At 35.6% G+C, this 18,008-nt stretch overlaps 1 protein-coding gene across 1 annotated transcript in view; it reads left to right on the top strand.

The window, feature by feature from the left end:
- Window positions 1-18,008, top strand: part of LOC100332191 (transmembrane protein 132D) — a 66,030-nt gene that overhangs the window by 22,208 nt on the left and 25,814 nt on the right. The window contains exon 3 of the mRNA XM_087265100.1: window positions 14,667-14,804. Within this exon, the coding sequence (XP_087121226.1) occupies window positions 14,667-14,804 (138 nt within the window). The remainder of the gene's footprint in view (window positions 1-14,666; window positions 14,805-18,008) is intronic.

Here is an 18,008-nt window from a genome sequence, read left to right as displayed (position 1 = left end):
AATGTCAACTGGTTTAGAAGAGATTTTAACCGGAGACATTCTTGCTGCGAGGCAACAGTGCTAATCACTGGGCCGGCATGTCACCCATCTGGAAAGGAGGGGAAGTAGGGGTGGAATTACAGCAGCCATGAATGTATCAAAATATAATACAGTATTTGGTATTTTAAAAATACTACAACATACTTTTATAACGGAGCATGAAGTTTCTTCGCAAATCTTCCATCTATATGGCTTGTTCGATCAATCTCTTCTTCATTAAACTGACTTGGTGAAGTAAACAATTTTTAACAGCAGCAACGTTTCTCTGAGAAAGTTTAAGTCAGCTTGTCCAAACTTCCTAAACCTAAGAGACAAAAACACCTGAGTAGGTATTTTTAAGCCTTTGTTTCTCTTTGAGCAAGATGGTCGCTGGTTTGTGTCCAGGTTGGGTCAGTTAGGCTATTTTTAGTATAATTTGTTTTTTTTCTTACAGAAAGTCCTGTCTTGAAGATGATCTCATTAATGACTAATTAAAAAAAAACATGTAGTGCAGATAATGAGTTGGAACATAAGTACTGTATGTTTTTATTGTGTTTCCATCCTCTTGACGAACACCAGTACACTTTCTATTGTTTTTTTTTTTTTGTTGTTGCATAATTTCCATTCATACTCAAGCCATTGACACCCTTCTTCAATATTAACCTATTTTCTTTTCTGATCTCAAGGCTAGACAAATAATTGATGAAGCAACTTTTAGAGGCTGCATTTTTATGATGTCATCGTGTAGACTTCTTGCAAAGTATTTTAAAAATACTAAAATACAAGACTAAATTTTTTATAAAAAATATTATCCCATTTTCATCAACCCTATCAAATACAAATTACAAAATACTACTTTGTACTCGAAATATGTATTTGAAATACTTGTGCCATAAATACAGCCCATCCCTGTATACAAAAATGTGATTATCTAATAAATATCACACAAAAATGATTTCAAAGTAATATATCAGATAGAAAAGAGCTTGTGTTGCAGTGAATTTAATCTGAGAAAATTAAGCTTAAGGAGACTCAATAGATTTCAGATGCCAGTCGTAGACTTTAAAGTAGTGTGTCTGTCATGCTGGAGCAAACACATTTTTGAAAGCATTGCTAAAAGCATAGTCCAAAGATGCTCTACTTTTGAGATGCATGATCATATGTGTGCACATTTGTCATTTTAGATTCACCTTTGGAGTTGAGTCTGTTATTACAGTCTTAAGAGGACAGCTGGACTTGTTGTCCTTGTCTACTCCTCCCCCTAATCCCCTTCATTCTTAAGATCAATCTCTGTTGTCTCAGGCTTCCCCAGTGAAGTCTGTTCCTCTCTGAAGCACATTTCTTCATCTAACCCTGTGTGTGTGAGCTTTTTCTGCTGATATTCTCTTTCTCTGAGCCCTGTTGCTCTTGCCATTTTATCACTGTCACATTAAATCTCAATGTTTCCACACAGCCATGCTTTCTTCTGTGCATCTTACATCAGTCACTGCAAACACTCTGAAGACAACCAGACCATGAGAGACTTCTCTTCTCTTCTCTTCTCTTCTCTTCTCTTCTCTTCTCTTCTCTTCTCTTCTCTTCTCTTCTCTTCTCTTCTCTTCTCTTCTCTTCTCTTCTCTTCTCTCAAAAGTCATGGTTTGGGGTTACATTTAGTATGGGGGACATACAAAATATCTGCAACATGGATGGCAACATCAACAGCCTGAGGTATCAAGACATTTGTGCCGCCAGTTACAGTTACAAACTACAAGAGAGGGTAAATTCTACAGCAAGATAGCGCTCCTTCTCATACTTCAGGCTCCACATCAAAGTTCCTGAAAGCAAAGAAGGTCAAGCTGCTCCAGGATTGGCCAGACCAATCACCAGACATGAACATTATTGAGCATATTTAGGGTAAGATGAAGGAGGAGGCATTGAAGATGAATTCAAAGAATCTTACAGTTTTTCCCAATTTCTTACACACAATTACTTGTACTTCAGACACAATGACTCCAACATGCAACTGATCTGCTAAACTACAAGCACTATTCCTGCTTTACACTCAAACTGCAGGTTTAAAACACACTTTTATCAAAACATCACGCACAATTCTCTGCATTTGGCACAATTTTCATGAGGAAAATCTCTTGTTTTCACAAGTCAAGTTTCACACTGTCATTCATAATTGTAAAGTCAGTTGCCCTACTTTGCATGCTAACTCATCACATGAGTAAACACCTGTCACACAGAATTGCAATTTAGAAATTAGAGCTCATCTAGCTTATAACTGGTTCACTGCCCACCCACCATTTTTAGTTGTTTATCTCCTTCCATATTCTCTATTTCTCAATCCCATTGAGGATTTTTTTTCTGCCTGGGGATGGAAAGTGTATGACAGAAATCCACACACGTATAACCCTTCTCCAAGCTATAGCAGTTGAGGCTTTTCATGGCTGGATTCGCTATTCAAGGTAACTTTTTTCCCCTGTTTTGGCCAGACCAAAATAAAAAAAGAAGATGCAGAGCTGTTTATTTTTTTTATATTTTATTTTTTTACTGTAACTGTATTTTGTAAACACTTCTGATGATGGTATATGCAGACCACGTTTTGTGCAACTTTGGTTGGTATAAACATTGTGTACACTGTTTTTGTGGGGAAAATGCAGTCAAATATATTTGGTATGGTGTGTTTGTGTGTTCTGTATATAAACAATATTCTGAAATATTTAACTATGCTCTTATGTAGGCCTATGTACAGTACTGTCTGTAGTGTAACATTGAACTAAAAAAGGCTTAGAGAAAGTCATTATGATGAATGGAGAAGAAGTGGTCATAGTGTTTTACATCAAGCACACCAGTGATCAACTGTTCTTAAAAATGTCTATTCATGTGATGGCTTGTGTGTGCCATTTGAAAACAAAAGACCATTTTTAGAAGAAATCACATTGTTTTGAACGTATTTTTATTTTGCAGAAGAATTTAAGAGTTTTGCCCAATGTGTGTTTTGTGATTTGTGTGTAGAGTTCTGACAATATGAGACATGCTTTCAGAAAATGTGTGTAAATAATTGGGAAAAAACTGTAAAGACCTCTGGGAGTTCTGCACAAACACTTTCTTTGCCATTCCAGATGACTTTATTAATAAGTTATTTGAGTCAGTGAAGTGATTTATGTAGTCTTACACAATATTAATTCTTTCTCCTCTGCACCATGACTTTATATTCTATACTATACATTATTTCTGTTAAGTGACAAGACTTTTAACTAAGCAAAGCCAGACCTTACTGTTCTAATTAATAATTAAAAATCAAGGCATTCTATGAAATAAGCATAATCTACAGGCCTTTGCCCTTCAATAAAAAAATGTAATTGAAAATAACATAAACTAATATATAATATTAATATAGTATCATACACTTAAGAGTTAAATGAATGCAACTTCATAACTGTTTTTGACACGCGTAATTTGACCCTTTAGTTAATTTCAAATTAAATGTTTTTTTTTTATTTATAATGATTGCTTTAATAAACTTTTGTAATACTGTAATTATTTTATGTGTTGATTAACATACTAATGCACATGAAAAGTTTTATTCTATACAGCATTTATAGTTACTACAAAGTTCTGTTATGAAACTCGATCTACTAACTCTGTTCTAACTACAGAGTGCAGGTGATAGGTTGATGTCCCCCTAGTAGCTACACTGCAAAAAATGCTTTTCTTTCTTGGATTTTGTGTCGAGCTTCTAGTCCAAATATCTACAAATTCTTAAATCAAGAAGATTTTTCTAGACAAGCAAAACATATTGTCTTGTTTTGAGAAATAATATGCCAAAATTAAGTGTTTTTCCTTAAAACAAGCAAAATAATCTGCCAGTGGGGTGAGCAAAATAATCTGATTTCAAAAGGAAAAACTAATTTTGGCATATTATTTCTGAAAACAAGACAATATGTTTTTCTTGTCTAGAAAAGTATTCTTGTTATAAGAATTTTTAGATATTTGGACCAGAAAGAAGACAAAAAATCTAAGAAATGCATTTTTGCAGTGTAATGAGCTTTCTCTCATTAGAGTAATTGATTGTTGTTTACAATGGCAGCTTGCAATGAGTTTTTGGATACCCCCCTTCCACCCCAGCTCCACCTGTGTATAGGTCTGCTATGGGGGTTACAAAAATGTTATGTTTGTAGCAGCAGTGTGTTATATTATCAGATTGCTTGTCTGTGAATAAACTGGCCATAGCAAGTATTGGTACTTGCTCTGCCATAATAATTTAAGCAGCAGCAGTGTAGAAGATCTATGATACATAAATACCAAACACAAAAACATTTTTATAGACATATTCATTACCTTAATGTGTCTCTTTTAGAGTTGTCGTGACATAAATATATTTTGAATATTCTATATTGAGTAGAAGTAACTTTATTATAGGGCTGCACAGTGGCGCAGTGGGTAAAAAGAATGCCTCACAACAATAAGGTCACTGGTTTGAGCCTCGGCTGGGTCAGCTGGCATTTTTGTGTGGAGTTTGTATATTCTCCCAGTGTGGGTTTCCTCCGGGTGCTCCGGTTTCCCGCACAAGGTCAAAGACATGTGGTATAGGTAAAATGGGTAAACTAAATTGTCCATAGTGTATGTGTGTGAATGAGTGTGTATGGATGTTTCCCGGTGATGATCCGCTGCGTAAAACATATGCTGGATAAGCTGGCGGTTAATTCTGCTGTGGTGACCGCAGATTAATAAAGGGACTAAGCCGAAAAGAAAATGAATGAATGGATGAAGAACTTTATTATGAAATGACATAATGTTCTTGTATGTCTTTGAAAGTCCTACTTTACATCAAATGTGACTTTCTAATTAACTGAAGATAATTTAACCTCTTCTTCTTTCTCATTTAATCATAATTAATTAAGTTTCTTTAAATAGCACATTCACTTCACGCTTAGCAATGTTCTTGTGAAGTTTATATTTTCCATGCTTTGAAACACATGTACAGCCATCACATTATTATTATGCTGCCAAAATCAGTAGCTGGATTCACCGCTGTGTATTTTAAATCCCAAATTGCACAGGGATCCATTATAGAGAAGGCTTTACCCAATCAAGGATTGTGAAAAATAGCTACTACTACACACATATAAATCTGTCAGGAGCCCTGTTTGACATCACCATGATAAATTTTACCTGTAGTCACACTCATACAATACCACACAGGAATGGACATGATTCAGATGCATTATAGCCACTCATAACTAAGGAGTTTGTGAGGCAGGAAAGACAGACTGCTGATCAGTGATTGTTTTGACTAAATGAGTAATTCAACAAATTAGTGATTTATCTTTTCTGAATGCAAACACTCTGAGAATACTTAGAAATGAACTGGGTATTTAATGGGTTTCTCTCTAATGGACTATTTCCACTGAATAGTACTGTTCAGTACAGTGGAGTACACTATGCATTTATTTTCATTTCCAGTGTCAAATGTAACACTTTTTGGCATCCTTTCCGAAGGGTAGCTAGCACAACTGTACAGTACCAAAAGAATGGAGCTAAACTATTCTAAACATGACAATTCTGCACTGTAAAAAATGTGTGGTTCTACTCAATCGATTTGTGTGGAGACAACATGAAGGAATTAAGCTAACTAAATAGTTTTAGTTTAAGTTTAAGTTGATAAAACACAAAACAATCAAGTTGTCCCAAAGAATCTCAAGAAATGTGTTGTTTCAGCTAATTTTCAATAAGTAGTTGGAACAAATGGCAAACATAAATTTTCTGAGTGTGAGAATCCTCAAAAAGCGTCTGCATTGGGTTAAGGGAAAAACAACGTTTAAAAAACACAGCTGAAATATGACATCGTATTAAAACTATGGTGCGTAGCATTGAACCATTAAACACCAAAAACAGGATCTGCTAAATGTTCACCATTGTTGTTTGCGAGGCCGATCATATGTGAAGAAACAATATTTTTGTCACGATCACCAGCGATCTAACATTTGCAAACCGCTGGAGAACTACAACTTTGCTACTGAACCGAGCTACAACTCCCAGAAGTCATTGCTCCAAACACACCTGCCACAGCTGACAGTCATCTGGACACTGACACACTCACAAAGCTGAAGTTCATCATTGAATGACTACATGGACTATATATACACCTCTGTTTCACACTCTGTTTGCTGAGTCTTGTTTCTGTTTAGAGCATCACATAAGCGGTATCCTTATCTTGTCTTCACATGTTGTTTTGACCTTTGGTTTGTTTTATTGTTAATGCTGTTATGTGGCCTGTCCTGACCATTTTTACCCCATCTGCTATTTTAGCCATGCTCCTTGGATTACTCTTATGCTCCAGTTTGTACCTGTTTGACCATTGCCTGCCTGACTACTCTTGATTATTAAACTGCATGTGGATCCCCAACTCAGTTATCCAGCATCCTGGTGTTACAATGTGAATAGTCTGTATGACTTTCTTCTTCGAGCAAGAATGATATTGGTCAAAATTTTCTGGTGAACACCAAGTAAGGGTTATATTGGCAGTAGAAATGCAAACCCTACAATCATTCTGTACTGTATGACATAAATGCCATAATATTGTAAAGCTTTAAGGAAAATTTTGTTTATGGAAAAAGATTTGGAACCAAATTGGGCCCAACTTTTAACTGTGAGAAATTCACTGCTTCTAAATATGTCCAAAGTAAATTGAAAAAGTTTCAATGCATAAATATTAAACAATCACACTGTAATTTCTATATTGAATAGTCAGTAGTTAATATTCCAACCCTAAAGCATGTTTCAGAGCTATCACAGAAAGCCCTTGTCTTAAATGTGATGCCAGAAAGATCACTGTATTAATTAGATTGTCTATTAATTAGAGGGAGATAGGTAAGAACCAAAATAGAAAATTAATTATTTTCTCAAAAATGGCATTCTTTTATGAGAATAGTTCCACATTTATTCTACTGTTTCTTAGAATTGGCACTTGGTGAGTGTTCATTTTGTTTTTTCCGCTACTTGGTCATTTAATATTCTCAATATGGTTCTCTGGCATTTTCTGTATGTGTTCGAGCATGTGCATGACATTTCGAAGCCTACATTCATTATGTGAAATGTCAGTGATGTTTGACGGATAATTGAAAAAGGGCTTGCAAATGGACTTGTGATGTCAGACATCAAGCTCGCTGTGGCATCCCCTCTTCTGATATACTGTGCTCTTCACCATAGTGACAGACAGAAGATGATTGAGGATGGATGTTCATTAAGTCATTTGCTATCCATATAGGTCAAATTCATTTATTTGGTGTTAAATGTCGAGCAGATGTTTCCGGGGATTGTCAGTGTCAGAGAATGATAAGTGTGGACTTAACATACTTTGAAGGGTCATCTTGCATTCATTTCTGAGTAGCAACAGTAACAGTAACTGTTGTGCATATACAGTATGTGCCATGAAACAAACAATCAAATTTATATAATTATTGGTGTTTATCGTTATAAAATGAATGGGGATGACATGGTGGCTCGGTGGTTAGCATTGTCACCTCACAACAAGAAGGTCGCTGGTTTGAGTCCCAGCTTGGTCAGTTTTCATTTTTGTGTGGAGTTTGCAAGTTCCGTGTTGGCGTGGGTTTCCTCTGGTTGCTCTGGTTTCCCCTACAGGTACAAAGACATGCGCTATAGGTGAAATGGATAAACTAAATTGGCATTAGTCTGGCCCGGATTGGCTAATCGGGAGGACTGGGAGAATTCCCGGTGGGCCGGTCTGTTTTATGGCCGCGAAGGCCGGTGTTCCTAGCTGCTTGCTCTCTCAGCAGTAATTTTTAACATTTATTTATTTATTTATTTGAACATAGCCTCAGTCTTTTTATTCATTATTTTGCTGCAGCTCCACTCACAGCGGCACCTTAGTGAAAATAAGAATTCAAATAATTAATATTAATGAATATTACACCTTCTCAATGAAAATCAGATGATTCACTAAGTTAATGAATCTGACATAACTTCTTAAAAATACGTAATAGCACCATTGGGGTCCAGTGGTCAGCACATTGCGTTACGACGCTGCAGACCCAGGTTCGAACCTCACCTGAGTAATTAAAATGTATTTATTTATTTATTTTTATTGTTAAAACATATAATAGTGTTAGGGTTGTTAAACATTTGAAATTCTAAAGCAGCTGTTTTCATGAAAAATATGTGATAGTGTCATTATAAACTGAATTGGAAATGACCTTATTTTAATATAGTCAGTCGTGAACTGAGGTGGGCCGGTCTAAGGCTTGAAACTCCAGGGCTGAAAAGGAGTCCCACTCCGGCCCTGGCATTAGTGTATGAGTGCGTGTGTGAATGCAAAAGTGGAATAGTTGGCGGTTCATTCTGATGTGATGACCTCTGATAAATCTGATCTAAAGCCGTATTGAATGAATTCTAAAACAAATATGACCTGGCTACGTGGTTAGCTGATCATAAATGCAAATATCTAATCACATGACTGCAATTTCTCAGATTTATGCATTTGAACATTGTTCAACCCTTTGCCACACTCCCACAGGTGAGATGTTTTTCAAAACATTAAACAATCTAAACCTGGAGCTTAACTTGACAAACTGCAAACTATATGCATACTACTGTACATATAATCAAACTCATTGGGTTAGCAGTTAAGGGATTAAAGATCTACCAAATTCAAACTAACCTTCAGAAATGAGAGAAAAAAAAAGAGTCAAATGATTTTAAATATGGCACGGTCGTTGGTGCCAGACAAAGTCTGACCAAGTATTTCAAAAACTGCTGATCTACTGAGATGCTACACTGGGTGTCAATCCTGTCAGGTAAGAACAGCAAGCTGAGGTTACAGTTGGCTTGTGCTTAGACTAGGCTTGTGAAAGACTAGGCGGAATAGCGGTATTTACTTGTGTTTTGTTGTTAAACTAATTAAAATCTACATTATCAATGCTGTAAAAATACCTTATAAAACTGAAAATTGTCTTATCAATCTTTCACCGGAAGATTTTAGTGGCTGAACAACACCCCTGTAAAGATATAACCCATTTGTAACAACAACATCTAACGTTACATCAGCTTTTCGTGAAGTTTTAAAACAGAACATTACCTGTCTAAGAGAAATCCTTCAGACATTGTGTCATCCTTTCATTTTGTAGGTAGCTACAAAATTTATTTAGGTTTTTGAAAAGTTTTGATTCAGCATATTTTTACAGATCACGTGCGTGCTCTCTCTCTCATGACAGTGCGGCGGTCGGCAGAGCTGCATACAAAAAGGCTGCTCAGTTGTTCAAATCTGCATTTGCTGACTGACAGATTGGGCTACTTATCGGAATTATGAAAGATGTCGGTCCACCTCTATTTAATTGGATGAGCATTTTTTAGTTTTATGCCTTACCCAAAATATAAAAAACCATATAATTACATTTAGATCATTTACTTTAATCATTACTATTAGACTGTGAAGACACTTTCAACCAGCACAACAAAAAATGCTTCTGAAGACAATCACCTACTGCATACGGTATGACGCTGTTCCTTTTTTCGCTAACCAGCTGACCGCTTACCTCTGTATGGACGGCTTTCCTGCTGTTACCAGTTTGTCCAGGACTTTGGACTTGACATGCAGGGAGGAGTTGACCATGACAACATTGTTTGAGTCCAGTTAAAAATGGTTCTAGAAATCTGGTGGGACAAACACAAAAACCAAAAAGTAAAATAAACAAGTAAATAAGAGGGTGAGAATGTGGTAAAATCTGAAAACGTAGTAAAATCACACTAGGGCTTTTTTTTCTGGATTGAGCTTTAAAACTTTCAGCTGGTTTTAGGGAAGTGGGTGGGAGGGTCAATCGGTGCTTTTTAAAACACTATTGGTTGGATTTAGGGAAGGGTGAGTCAGTCAGTCAGTGAGTCAACAGCGGTCTCTGGGGGATTTATGGGAGAAGAGAAGACAGAAATGGCACTCGCAAGAGAAGTTGGAGATCTGAAAAAGCATACACAGTGGCCTCTGGTGAATTTGCGAAAACAAACTGCAAAGAAATTTACTTTTTTGGGACGTATTTCTTGATTTAAGATTTTCAGAATGAGCCTGACTTGCATATTCCATAGTAATTGGCGGGTCCTTCCACTGATGTGACCCCTGATGAATAAGGGACTAAGCTGAAAGATAGTGTGATGTGGATGAGGGTTGTCACACTCCTCACACACAAAATAAAGGATCTGTCTAAGGACATACTATATCAATCAGGTAATTTGGGGTAAAAAAAGTTCTGATTTCTGATCCTTGGGACCACCAGATATCCATAACATGCATGAATGGAAGCACCAATTGTTTCAAAATAGAACTTAAATAGTATAGTATAGTTTCCATTCAGATTAAAGAAACCATTATGAAATAATGTTGTGTTCGAAATCTTATTGAATGCCATGGTGCCTACTAGTGAAAACACAGTCAGAAACTAGGTGGAATGATGACAAATGAAAAATACATGTGACAGATTAAGATTTTTCGGTCCGAAAAGGGAGGGCCAAATGCATCTGTACAGTCCTAAAATCTTATCTGTCAGTGCCAAGATTAGTATTTCCATGAGCCCTTCACTTGAATCTGTGATTACATCTTACAAGAAGGGAGTACAGATGGTCTTACACACACACACACACACACACAGGCACAAATTTAAATATTAAAAAGATCACAATTTCTGAAACAGCCCACACATAACCTTAACCTTGTAATACATGCACAAAACAAACACAATCGTTCTGTTTTCATTATTAAAATCAGCATAATGCAATCTTTTCTGTGCCGAAAACGTGATTTGCAAACATGATTGTGTGGGTATGTTTCATTGCCCTTTAACAAATCTGGTCCATGGTTATCAAGCAAGCAGGCAGCTAAGGTCTTACTCTACGGCTCCTGTGAGACTAATACCCTGCCCTATGGCATTTTATAACCACAATATTTATGTCAGACACTCAGGGAGCAAAAAGACCCTTTAGTGAGAATGAAAACACAAATATGACTTGGATGTTACAAAAGATTTAGAGGGTCCTGAAGTCTGGAAAGTGTGCAAAAATATGTCCAAAGCAGTCATATATTTATCATTAAGCTTATATTGATATCCTCTATGCCCCATCCAGATGGCTGCTTTGGTTCTCGGGAAGCTTTTAAATTCTGTTCTTAGAGCTCTAATGGTCCTTTGGGCGAAACAGGATTTTGACACTATTGAGCTGCTGGATCTCCTCTTTTCTGTTGGTACATAATGCTGCGGTTGTATGATCAATTATATTGATACATTATTCTGATTATAGTGTGATATGGGGTCAGTGTGACAGTTTGTAAAGGTTTATGAGGGACAGGAACTCTGTCTGTAGTCATTAAAACCATAAAGGAACTTTTGAGAGTTTCGACGGTTGGAACATCTGGAGAGTACAATATATGGTCTAATTTTAGTTGTTTGTTTCTTTGGGTGAGCTTCTAAATAATGAATTGAAGGCTATTTGGTTTTTTGTACTTAGGTTAGGGTTGTTGGGACTGTCCATGCTTGGCTAACAGGGTCTGATGTGGGTGTCATTGATTTCCTGTCCTCTGTAAAGGAACGGAGGCTAACATTCTTTTCTTCACCCCTGTTTTGGAAACCACACTGTCAGCCTCAGCTTTACACTCTTTGAGCAAACCATCCTTCGCCTTATCTCACCTTGCCATACACGTGCAGCCACACATGCAAACTTGCTATGTATAGAGCACGACTCTCTGAGGTAGAAACCAGTAGAAAATGAAAAATAATAACAGGATCAATGTAATGCCTTATAGAGAATATACATGCTATAGATATGCTGAGCTACATTAAATAAAAAAAGAATCTAAAATGTGTAATACACTCACTTTTATTAGGTACACCTTACAAGTACCAAGTTAGACATTTTTTTGCCTTCAGAACTGCCTTAATCTTTCATGCTATAAATTCAAGGTACTGGAAATATGTCTTAGAGATTTTGGTCCATGTTGTCATGATAGCAGTTGCTGCAGATTTGTCGGCAGCACATTCATGATGCGAATCTCCCGTTCCACCACATCTCAAAGGTGCTTTATTGGATTGAGATCTGGTGACTGTGAAAGCCATTTGAGTACAGTAAACTCATTGTCATGTTCAAGAAACCAGTCTGAGATGATTCGCACTTTATCCTGCTGGATGTAGCCATCAGAGTCTCAAATCGCATGCTTATGCACTATTCTAAGCCATTTTGTAGTATAAATAGTATAAATAAGAAGTGCATTCACACTGAAAAAAGTAAAAAGTGCACTTTAATTACCTGGATGATGCACTCATTCACCCGGTAAAATGTGGAATGATGGACACTTCACCCACTCAATGACTGCAGCTTTGCTCACCTAGTGGAAGGTGCGGAGCTATCGGGTGCACATGTTGGTTAAGTTTAATTATTTTGTATTTTAAAAGCAAAACTCTTCTACAATGGTGATTATACCACCTCCAGACGGTGAATGTGGGTATGCTCATGGCAGGTATTATTTGGAATTTTGGTCATTTATTTTCAATGATTTGGCAACCCTTGTCAAACATCATCTGGGAAACGGTTTGAATTTCCTCTTAGTAAAAAACCTTTAAGTGTTCTATTTGGGACAACACTACATAGATATAATATGCTGTTGAGTGTGTATAAGTACACAGTGCATAAGTGCATAGTGTGCCATTTTAGAAGCAGCTACTGTCACACAGCTTGTCATCACTGATTTCCATGACTATACTGTGAATACGCCTAACTTACTCACATTAGTTGCTAAGTGTTGTTGTACCTGTAGCTATATGAAGCATTTTTTTGCTTTGATGTTAGCTGCCTGTACTGATCTCTTGTCTGGTTTTGACTACTCTTTTATGGCCTTTTTGATTCTGTTTGCTCCTGTGATCGACCCTTGCCTGCCTGACCATTCTTTGTGTAATTAAGACTGCAATTGGATCCTCACCTCCATTGTCAGCATCTGTATGTTACAGAAATAAGATGGCAAATAATTAATTGGACTCCATTTTTAATGGTTTCCTGATTGTTCTTCATGTTTGATAAAACAATAGCAATTCGAAAGTCTTGGTAATATTGTTGAATGACGTTTTATTCGTTTACATTGTTAAAATGTCTGATTTATTTTATGCAACAGCAAAACATGGCTTTTCACTTTCAGATCGAAATGCTTTCTTTTGCCTGAAATAATATTAAACATTTTGGTAATAGTCTTTTTAAAAATATTGAATCGAATATCACAGTACTAATGCTATTGCATATAAAATTTGGGTAACACTTTACAATAAGGTTTATTAGTGCATGCATTTACTAACATGAACTAATCATGAACAACACATGTACAGCATTTATTAATCATAATTGAACATTTACTAATGCATTAAAAACATTCAAGTCCATGCTTGTCAACATTAGTTAATGCACCATAAGTTAACATGAACTAACAATTTACAACTGTATTTTCATTAACTAACATTTATTAACATGAATATATACTGTAGTAAATGTATTGTTCATTGTTTGTTTATGTTAGTAAATGCATTACTTAACATTAACTAATAAACCTTATTGTAAAGTGTGACTAAAATTTGTCATTCAATATCATACAGCTTTAATAGGCAGGAATAATGCAAAATGGGCTACTTGTGAAACATCAGGCCGAATTATGTTAATAATGAGCCCTATAAAAAAGTAATAATAGTCATTTAGCTGTTCTATAATTGCAATAGCAAAACCAGTATGCCAGTCATACTTCAGGTCAAGCTCATCTTCATAATTAAGCATTACATTACAAAATGCTGGATTACACACAATTTCTTCATGTTGTCCTAACAAAAATTGACTTAAATTGAAGTTAATTAATTGTTTTTACAAATATAAGTAAGGGGCAGCACGGTGGCACAATGGGTAGCACAATCGCCTCACAGCAAGAATGTCACTGGTTCGAGGCCCGGCTGGGTCAGTTAGCATTTCTTTGCAGAGTTTGCAAGTTCTCCACACGTTCCTCCGGGTGCTCCGATTTCCCCCACAGTCCAAAGACATGCGCTATAGGTGAATTTAATAAGCTAAATTGGCTGTAGTGTGTGTGCAAGAGTGTGTGGATGTTTCCCAGTGTTGGGTTGCAGCTGAAAGGGCACCCGCTACATAAAACATGTGCTGAATAAGTTGGCGGTTCGTTCCGCTGTGGCGACCCCTGATTAACAAAGGGACTAAGCTGAAAAAATGTATGAATTAATTTAAGTAGATTGAACATAAAAAAATAAGTTGTCTCAAAAAAACAGAGAGGGGTCTGGATGCAGACCTGGGTGCAGTGCAATCTGAGCTTCATCCAATGCTTTTCAATGCGCTCACCTAACCCCACCCCTAACCCTACCTGTCACAGTGATGTCACTCACTCCATTGAGTGCATTGTGTCTGACATTTCATTGCTGAGTGATGCAATTTTAGCTTGCATCATAAAGGCTGCCTCAAGATACTATTGAAAAACCGCTAGAATTGTGTTGTTTTAGCTCATTTTAAATAAATAATACTAATATTTTAAGTTTAGTTTGAAAGTTTTCAGTATCTTTTTTAACAGTTAAAGAGATTTCCAAAGACAAATAAACGATGTTTCTTACATTTTTTTCTTTCTCTCATAACAGAGCCATGGTAAAAAAGGGTGTGTCCTTCCAGACTGCCACACCTAGCAACACATTGCTATGGGATATCACCCTAGACACAGGCCCAGATGGAAGCGTTGGAGTGATCTGCCAGAGAAAGTCAACTGCCAACGTAAAAAGGTGAGTGCGGCTGTTAAGGAAAATTGAATTAATTACTTTTAATCACATAATTAGCTGGTGATTAACCAACTCTCCCTGGTGCCTCTGATTAGACATTCCTGGAAATATCGTCCATTTAAACTGTGAGCTTATATGCTAAAGCAGATTGGTCAAAGTAGATTCCTGTGATTATTCTCATAATTAGTTATTAGTTACTTTAAATAATAAAACTGATATGGTATCTGTTAAATTAAAGTGCTTCCTCTGATTTAACCACTTGACTCACATGTACAGTTGAAGTCAGAATTTTTAACCCCCCTGTTTATTTTTTTTCCTCAATTTCTGTTTGACAGAGAGAAGATTTCAACACATTTTTAAAAATAATAGTTTTTATAACTTATTTCAATACCAGATTTATTTTATCTTTGCCATGATGACGGTAAATAATATTTGACTAGATATGTTTTAAGACGCTTTTATACAGCTTAAAGTGACATTTAGGCAGGTTAGGGTAATTAGGCAAGTTATTGTATAATGATAGCTTGCTCTGTAACCTATCAGGAAAAAATATAGCTTAAAGGGGGTAATAATGTTGACCTTAAAATAGTTTTAGAAAAATTTAAAACTGCTTTTATTCTAGCTGACTTTCTCCAGAAGAAAAAATATTATTAGACATACTGTTAAAATTTCCTTGCTCTGTTAGACATCATTTAAGAAATATTTAAAAAAGAAAAAAAGGGGGGCTAATAATTCTGATTTCAACTGTATGTTTTTCCTTAAGCTCTATAAAAAACACAGGGATTCACAAAAAACATTCTCGGTGATCCAACACAAATCGATCAAGTTAATAAATTTAAGTGGAATGAAAATAACAAAATGAAGTTGTCCCAGAAAAATCTCAATAATTGTAGCAGAACAAGCAGCAAACATATTTTTTGAGTGTGTGCGTGTGTGTGTGTGTTGTACTATGCATGAATTAGATAGGAGCAAAACGGTCAGGGTTGAACAGTGGTGCGTGCCTGAATCCTATTAGTGAATAGTCTGACCTGAAGTCTTCTTACTATTTAGGGTTAACATCTTCAACGATACTAGGATTTCAATCCTTTTTAAATGTTAGATCATGTGGTATTTCTTGCTTTAAGAAATAAGGCATTTAATCCTGAGTTAGAGTCTTGACAGAAGATTTTGAAACAGTTTAAATGGTATGTGTTTGGTGGCATTTTATTTTGTGAATTTACTGAAAATCATGATATAAAAAAAAGAAAGGGTGCACTTTAGAACTCTGCATAAATCAATGCTCCATAACTGGGTCCACACTGGATTAGAATGAAAGATAACAACTAGATTCAAAGTGACCTCGGATAACTCACTATAATCGCTGTTATCAGCAAACATGATCACATAATCAAGATTTTTCAGACTTTTAAGTCTAATCCAGTAGTGTTAGGATGGCGATGTTGTGTGTTCAGTGACAAAAATGAAAAGCTGGGCGCAACAAAGCCCTTAAATTGTATATCATTTTTAAAATTACTAACCCCATTTGACTCTGAACTTGTATGACCGATTTCTTCTGGGAAGCAAGAAAAAAAAAAAAAAGTTTAAACATTTTCTTTTGTCACTTTTTATGCTTTTAAATTTTTTTATTTAATATAATTTCATCCAGTTAGTTATACAAATTAAGTTATTTCTTTCGTGGTCTTTATTCAACCCAATTAAAATGGAAATATAATTATATATATATATATATATATATATATATATATATATATATATATATATATATATATATATATATATATATATATATATATATATATATATGATTCAATTTTTACAAAAATATATTACTATTTTTATTATTATTATTAATTTTATTATTATTATTCATTCATTAATTTTCTTGTTGGCTTAGTCCCTTTATTAATCGGGGGTCGCCAAAGCGGAATGAACCGCCAACTTATCCAGCACGTTTCTACGCCATGGATGCCCTACTGGCCGCAACCCATCTCTGGGAAACATCCACACCCATTTTCACACACACACTCATACACTACGAACAATTTAGCTTACCCAATTCACCTGTACTGAGCCAAGGCTCGAACCAGCGACCCAGCGACCTTCTTGCTGTGAGGCGACAGAACTACCTACTGCGCCACTGTGTTGCCATTATTATTATTATTTTAATTATTATTATTATTATTTATTTAGTTATTTTATTTTATGTTATTTTATTTTATTTATATATTTTTTTTTTAAATGGGACATGAACAAATCAAACGGAAACAAATAAATAAGGGTGTACAAATTCATGCTGGTCGCCACTAATTCGACAAACTGTAACACTAGAGCATTTATTACAATAACAGTTGGAAATCTTTATTGTGAGAGAATGTCACTTCATTGTCATATTGTTTTTTTTTCTCCTACAGTGATGAGGATTTGGATGGTTTGTTAGTCAAAAAATGTTTCTAATTCACAAATCATTACTTTGAACTAATCCATACACTTTCAGAAATAAAGGTACACGATCTGTCACTGGGGTGATACCTTTTCAAAAGGTACACATTTGTACCTAAAAGGTCTATATTGATACCCCAAGGGTACATATTAGTACCTAAAAAGTGTTCCTCTTAAAATTTTTAGGTACTAGTATATACTTTGAGGAACCTACAGTATATGGACCCTTCAAGTACAAATGTTTACCTTTTGAAAAGGTACCACCCCAGTGACAGTTCACGTACCTTTATTTCTGAGAGTGTAATATAACTCCTTTACAACAAACAAATGTTAAGACATTATGATGGATTTATATTAAGGCGTTTGTACTCCAGGGACCATTTTGAGTTTTAAGGAGGAGAAAGTGATTTCTGTATAATGGATAACTTAAATCTTTCTCAAATATAGCAGCTGGGGAAAAGAGTTATTTGTTTATTTTATTTTTTTCATAAAAAAGTAGATGATGCATAACAAAAACACTCAATGGCACTATGGCTGGCATCCATATTCAATTCAATTAATCATTTTCTGTATAGTGCTTTTACAATGGATATTGTGTCAAAGCAGCTTAAAAGTTCTAGTAAATTGAAACCGTGTCAGTCCAGTTTTCAGAGTTCAAGTTCAGTAGAATGGTCAAGCGTTAACAAAGCATTAACAAATGATTACTGGTTCCATTTTTAGAAAATCCATTACTCTGACTGGGTGTCACTGACTAACTGTCACATAACG

The sequence above is a fragment of the Danio rerio genome, chromosome 8 (assembly GCF_052040795.2).
Source record: "Danio rerio strain M-AB ecotype USA chromosome 8, GRCz13ab, whole genome shotgun sequence".
Classification (NCBI taxonomy): Eukaryota; Metazoa; Chordata; class Actinopteri; order Cypriniformes; family Danionidae; genus Danio; species Danio rerio.
This window is presented reverse-complemented; position numbering and strand designations above follow the sequence as displayed.